Here is a 6,860-nt window from a genome sequence, read left to right on the forward strand (position 1 = left end):
GGGATGCGGGTCCCTCTTGTGCTGCAACCCCCCTGGGACCACTTCCCCACTTTCCTACACCATCCTCCAGCCTCTGTCGCCAGCCCCAGGAAGGCTCCTGGGGCGTCCCTCCCCTGGGCTGTGAGCAGGACAGGACAGGAGCTCCCGGGACCCATCCTCAGGGGCATCAGTCCACAGGGTCAGCTGCCTTCTCCAAGCTTTTTTTGAACACACCTGCAGGAAGGGGACGGTAGGTTGCGGCTGGGTCCCCCAGGGTGATGTGCTCATGTTAAAGATGAGGGGGCTGAGTCTCAGAGAGGGAAAGCGATTGGCCCAGCATCACACAGCCTCCGGGCAATGCCCAGCGCTGTGCCCCCTGGCACAGACTCAGTCCTCCATCAGACAAGCACTCCTCCATCTGACCGTCCTACAGCCCAGGCCCAGGGCCCTGAGCAGTGGGGGTGGTCATGCCCATTCCCCACCAGCGGCCCTGCCCCAGTCAGCCCTGTGGTGCCAGCCTGAGAGCCGGAGCCCCTGGGCAGCCCCGTGGGTCTCGGGTGAGGCGGAGGGCACCTGTGATGGCTGTCGCGTCCCATCCGAACAGAACCGCAGTTCTGGAACCGAGAGCCTCCCAGCCCTCTCACAGAGGGGCCGGGCCCTGGTCCCGAAGCCTCCTTTACAAAGGAGAGAGACGCCACCAGCTTCCTGGCAGGTGTGGAATTGGGGTGGCTGGGGCCTTGTCTTTACTGGATTACAGAGAAGTTTCCATTTCTGCCCCTCCCTCCGGTCCTGATTGGCTCTGGGGAAAAACAGGCTTTGCTCTTTTGGGGCGGGGCGGGGGGGGTTCCTGCTATAATAGAGACTGGGCTCCGGCTGGGCTCAGCCCTGAACAGGTGCTCGCCCAGGTGCACCGCCCAGGTGCCCGGCAGGGTAGGGGCTGCGCAAGGGCCGGGAGGCGGAGATGGCCCAGATGCCCCACAAGTCCAGCGGCACCCCAAGGCCGCGGGACCCCAGGCGGGGAGAGGGGGCTCCCAGCCCCGTGCCCCCGGGCCCCGCGAGGGTGGATGAGGCCCAGGCAGGGGGGGACGCCATTCTGCGCCGTCTCCTGAGGCTGCACCGCACGGAGATCGCCATGGCAGTGGACAGCGCCTTCCCGCTGCTGCACGCGCTGGCCGACCACGACGTGGTGCCCGAGGACAAGTTCCAGGTGGGCCCCAACCCAGGCCCCCAGTGCCCCCCAGCCCTCCCCAGGCCCTGCCATCCACCCAGGGGCAGTGTCTGGGAGGACGAGCTCCAGATGGACCCTAGCCGCCCCCACGAGTGGGGGCCAGGGGGGCTGGGATGGGGGCTGCTGGTGTGAAGAGGGGACGGGGCCTGGTCTCCAGGACAAGTTCCTGTCCTCCCCAACGCCCCCTCCTAGCCCTCCGGAAGCTGCCCTCCCAGCCAGGGGCGTGGTCCCCTAAGGTGAGTTCCAGGGGGGCCTCCCTCGCCCCCAGCACGCCGGGGCACCCCCACGCCCACCTCAACCCAAGGGCATGGACACGGTGCCCGGCTCTCCTGCAGCACCCTCTGGGGGCGGTGGCAGGAAGTGGGGGTGCTGGGGAGGCAGGAGGCAGGGCCTCCCACTCCCCACTCCTCCTTCAGGAGACTCTGCGTCTGAAGGAGAAGGAAGGCTGCCCGCAGGCCTTCCACGCCCTCCTCTCGTGGCTCCTGACCCAAGACACAGCTGCCATCCTGGGCTTCTGGAAAGTTCTCTTTAAGGACTACAACCTGGAGAGATACGCCCGGCTGCAGCCCATCCTAGACAGCTTCCCCAAAGGTGGGGAGGGCACTGCGGTGGCGGAGGGCTGGGGGCTGGGATTCCACGGGGCTCAGCACCCACCCCCGCTGGGGGCCTGGGGCCGCTGGAGTCAGCCCAGCTGGACTGAAGAGGGAGGGTCGGGGCGTGGTTGGGGGGCCCCTGGACATCACTGAGGACCGTCCTGGCTTCTGCATGCCAAAGGGCCGAGGTCTCGCCCACCTTGCCAAGGTGTGGGTTCCAGTCTTGAGGCTTGGCCCCCACTTGCACCCTGCAGATGTGGACCTCAGCCAGCCCCGGAAGGGGAGGAAGCCCCCGCCGGGCCCCAAGGCCCCAGTGCCACTGCCCAGACCACCCACCAAGAGGAAGGCCCTGGAGGAGCCGAGGGCCACCCCACCGGCGGCACTGTCTCCACGGGGCACCTCCAGCCCAGGTACCTAGTTTGAGGAGCTAGTCGGCCACAGGTTGCCCTGGGGAGCCCGACACCCCCTGAGCGCACCCTCCCCACCCTCCCACCCCCCCCACTCCCCCCACCCCGGCTCCGGAGCACCAGCCGCCTGGCCCGGAGCCAGCCTGGCAGGGACTGCAGAGGTCCCCTCTGGATGCTCGGATGGATGAGCCTCGCTGTCCCTTGTCCCAGGGACCCGGGAAGCAGGCAGGTGGGTGTTACGTCCTTTTATGGGTGTGGACACCAGAGCATGGTAAAGCGAGGGGACCCTGGGAGTTGGAGAGGCCCCAGTCGGGTGCTCTCCTGCCCCCGCCCTCGGCCGCTGGCTTTGGCCCCAGCGGGGAGACCAGGGCCAGGCTGGTGCGCTCCCCCTCAGGCCCCCAAGCGAAGGCCAAGCCGGCCGAGAAGGCCTCCCGCCGGGAACGGTGGGCCAGGCCCCCAGGCCTCCCAGCTCCTGGGCTGGGGTCAAGGGATCAAGGGCCTGGGCGGGGTGCTGCCCTCCGAGGGCCTGTCCTGGGGGCGGGACCATGCTGACCATGGAGGCATCTCCTCCCAAAGCCTCCGCTGGACGGACGCACCAGGGGCAGGGGGGAGCGTCTCAGGTCACCCCACATGTGCCCGGTCCACGTCCCCGTCCTACAGGCCCGGCTCAGACTGTGCTTCTGCCAGAGTCCTGCTTGGTCCGTCAGCTGGATGACGCTGGGCCCCCGTCTGTCCCCTCCTTGCCCCTGCCTGGGGGACCCCAGAGACCTCCTGTGGTCGCCTGACCTCCGGGCGGCCCTGAACTCGGCCTCCTTCCCAGCACAGCCCAGGGCCAGGTCTGGGGGCCCTGTTCACCCCGCCCGCCGTGTGCAGTGAGCTCCCACACGCACAGCGTGCATCCCACACCGCATCCTCACACCACACACACACACACACACACACGCACACGTATACATACCACACGTACCCATGGCCTCTCTCTGCAGTTTCACATGGGCTGTCTGTCTGTCTGTGTGTGGAAGGGCTGGGCCCCCTCCAAGGCCTGCCCTGGGCAGAAGGAAATAAAGATCCCACAGCCCAGGCACCTCTCGCTCCCCACTGCCTGCAGAAAAGAAGTGTTCAGGGGTCCTCTTTCCAATTGATGACCCCCCCATCTGAGACTCCCTTCCCCAGGAATTCAGACCATGTCCACTTCGGTCCAGAGAGCCGTGACGGTGTCGTCTGGGGACATCCCAGGAGCCTGTGGGGCAGTGGAGGGGATTCTCATCCAGCAGGTGTTTGAGTCAGGTAGATGGATGGCACCACCAGAGGGGCCGCGAGGGGGGATGCAGGCCCCCTCGATCCACATCCCTCCTTTGCACCTGGCGGCCCCAGCGCAGGTGGGACCGTGGCTCTGCTACCTCGGGAGGGGCGGGATGGGTACCGAGGGCTCCCCTCAGGGCTGGGGGACTCCTGGACTTCTGCAGGGCCAGCAGTCCAGGGCCACATCCTGGGTCACCTCTGTGTGCGTTGCTCAGATGGGCCCCATAGAGTCTTGGGCTCACCCCCCACCCCCAGGAGTTTCTCCAGCAGGACAGCCTGCAGCACCTGCCCCGCCCCCACACCACCTCCCTCCCTTCCCTCCGGGCTGGGCACCTGCCAGCGGGGATGCCAAGGACAGCCAGGGCCCGCACTGGCCCTGGGGCCAATGCGGGCCCCAGTCTCACCCCCCAGGGAGGGCCCCGAGGACCCCGCAGTAGTTCGCTATGGCAGTTATAACTAATGGCCACAAACTGGGCAGCTTAGAACAACAGGAGTTCCAAAAGCAAGGTGTTGGCAGGGCCTTGCTCCCTCCGGAGGCTCGAGGCTGGTTGCTGGCAGGCCTTGTGCCCGGCCCCATCACTGCAGCCTCTGCCCCCGAGTCACAGGGTCTCCTCCCTGCGTCTGTCTGTGTCCTCTCCGCTCTTCTTGGGGACACCCGTCATTGGACCCAGTGTCCCTTGGGAGCCCATCTTAACTAATCCTTAACTAATCCCACCTATAAAGACCCTACTCCCCAGTAAGTCTGCACTCTGAGATTCCAGGCAGATGCGAATTTGGTGGACACGCTTCACCCAGCACGGTCCCCGCAGGAGAGCCCTCCTGTGCCCAGGACCCTGGTCGCAGAGCTGAGCGGGGCTGAGTGCAGTGGGGGAGAAGCAGGAGAAAGCTGCAGAGCGCCCAGCCTCTGCACCCACCCACCCACGGCGCCTGGGCCAAGAGTGCAGCTGCGCAGGGCCCAGTCAGTCTCTTCTCCCAGGTGGCTCCAAGAAGTGCCTCCAGGTTGGGGGGGAGTTTTATACTCCCAGCAAGTTCGAAGACCCCAGTGGGGGGAAGAACAAGACCCGGAGCAGCAGCCTGAAGACCCTGGTCCGAGCCAAGGGGACCCAGGCTTCTGCCCCTGTAAGCACCCCACTTGACACCCCTCGCCCAGCACCCACAGAGCTCAGCTGGGGCTGGGCCTGTATGAGGGGGCTCCTCACTGTGGTGACCCCCCTCTCCCCCGCAGCAGGGTGCAGGTGAGCTGAGAACAGGCCAACAGGGCAGGGTGCAGGCCCCTGCTGCCCTCCCCAGCGAGCCCCAGCTGCACCAGGTAATGCCCGGACCACGGGTGGAACTCCTCCCTCCCCACAAACCCGAGGGCGGCCTTCTGCCGCTCTGTCCCTTGGCCAGGCCACTCACTCAGGTGAGGAGGACAGAGGCCTGAGCTCCTGTTCACAGAGTAGAGCTTTTGTTTAATACGATTTTTTCTGATAACACAACTGTAAAAATTCAAATAAGTCAGAGAAAGTGAGTCCTACCAGGCTTTGAACACCACGGGTCTGGCCGAGGCACCAGCTGCCCCTTGTCTCACCGGGGGCCGGCGGGTGGGGAGGTGGCCCCTGCTGGGAGCCAGGGAGCTGAGCGTCAAACACGTCCTTGGGCTCCGAGCGCAAGGCAGAACCCATCCCAGATCTGACCGCCCCTCTCCCGTGCCATGCGCGGGCGGGGCCCCAGGCACCCAGGAATGAGCAGGATCCCTGCCTGCCCCCAGGGGCTCCCCCGATGGCAGGATCGGGGGGATTATTACAATGAGTGTGCTCGTTGCTGCGCAGGGCTGCCCGGTCTGCTGGGCTTCTGAAGGAGGTGGCACCCCAGAGGGGGCCGTGGCACCGTCAGGCAGGGTTGTGCCGTGGGGCCTAGAGCCTCAGAGATGGAGGGCATCTTGGGGGAGGGCAGCGAGCCGGGGCAGAATTTTAGGCATGGGCCAGCAGGGAGCAGGCAGGGGACTTGGGTGCCCCTGGGGAACGCTGCAGTGGAGCTATTCTGAGGGGCTCTCGGGGAGGGCGCTGCCCCGTCCCGGGATCTTCCAGAGGACGCGTGTGTCTTGCCCGCGTCAGAAGAACGAGGATGAGTGTGCCGTATGCCGGGATGGCGGGGAGCTCATCTGCTGCGACGGCTGCCCCCGGGCCTTCCACCTGGCCTGCCTGTCGCCGCCGCTCCGCGACATTCCCAGGTGAGCCACCCAGGCCTCCCCCCACCTGGCTTCATGGCCACTTCTACCCAGCTGACCCTGAGCACAAAGCTGCCCAGAAGACTCTCTGTTCCACAGAGGGAAGTGGGGCCCACCTGGGAGGGAGGCCTTGGTCCACATCACTGGGCAGTGAGGCTGGGGCCTGGGTCCTCACACCCCGCCTCCCCATGTGGCCGCACTGCCCGCCCCCCGCCCAAGCCTGGCCAGCAGGGCCCCAGAGGGCAGAGAAGCAGGATGAAGGCTCCCGGTGAAGAACGGCCATTCTGTCCCATCTCATCACACCCCCAGCCCAAACTCCCATGAGCAGCTGGTCCCCCCTCTCCAAGCAAGAAGTCAGGCTGAATGGGTGCCCATCCCTGGCAGGGCACGAGTCCTCCGGAGTCTGCCTCCTGGTGCTCCCTTCCCCCACCCTCCCAGCCCTGCCCTCTCCCACAAGCTCCCGTGGGACGCCGCAGCTGCGGGGAAGAGTCTGGGTGGGAGAAGTGAGCCCCCTTCTACTCTGGCCCTGCCCGTGGCTCCCTGAGTGACCTGGACTAGGCTGCTTGTCTCTGAGCCCCAGATGCTTGTCACTAAAATGAAAGGTTTCGGCCAGGGTCATCACTCAGCTCCAGCGATGGGGCTGCTGTCTTCCTTCCTGCCCTTGACCATGTCCCCTTCTGCTGGGCACCACCCCCCTTGTGGAAACGTGGGCCTGGGGAGTATAAACACCCCAGTTCAGAGAGGTCCCACTGACGGGGCGGGGCCCATGAGAGCCACACACAGGCCACTCCAGGTTAGCAGGTGTCTGGGATTCTCGGGACTCATCAGAGAAGCTCTCAGACAGGACACTGACCAGGCTAGCTAGGGCCACCCTACCAGGGGTAAATTTCCCAGTATCCTGGGCTCTCCTGCTGACTGGCCAAGGCAGCGCCTCCATTGTGGCTCTGCCCACTGTCCTGCCCGGGCCTCAGTTTCCCCATCTGTAAAGGGAAAGGGGTGACTTAGAGGAACCCTCGGGTCTCCCCTGCCCTATGTGTTTGGGAGTCTACTGTCCCTTCTACTCACCTTGCATGCGTCTGGCTGGTGACCACGTGAGCAGTGGGACCTGGAGGTGCTCCAGCTGCCTCCAGGGAAGAGCCCAG

At 65.8% G+C, this 6,860-nt stretch overlaps 1 protein-coding gene across 1 annotated transcript; it reads left to right on the top strand.

Moving 5' to 3' along the window:
* Positions 1-940: 940 nt before the first annotated feature.
* AIRE (autoimmune regulator) lies at positions 941-6,854 on the top strand (the record flags this gene model as incomplete). Its single annotated transcript, XM_081811079.1, has 9 exons — positions 941-1,186; positions 1,624-1,798; positions 2,055-2,210; positions 2,602-2,650; positions 3,367-3,494; positions 4,486-4,628; positions 4,738-4,818; positions 5,606-5,721; positions 6,818-6,854. Coding segments are annotated over exons 1-9 (1,131 nt in total), but the record flags the coding sequence as incomplete, so codon positions are not given.
* Positions 6,855-6,860: the final 6 nt, after the last annotated feature.

This window comes from Leptonychotes weddellii, unplaced genomic scaffold (assembly GCF_054177405.1).
Source record: "Leptonychotes weddellii isolate Sample4059 unplaced genomic scaffold, ASM5417740v2 HiC_scaffold_5396, whole genome shotgun sequence".
Lineage (NCBI taxonomy): Eukaryota > Metazoa > Chordata > Mammalia > Carnivora > Phocidae > Leptonychotes > Leptonychotes weddellii.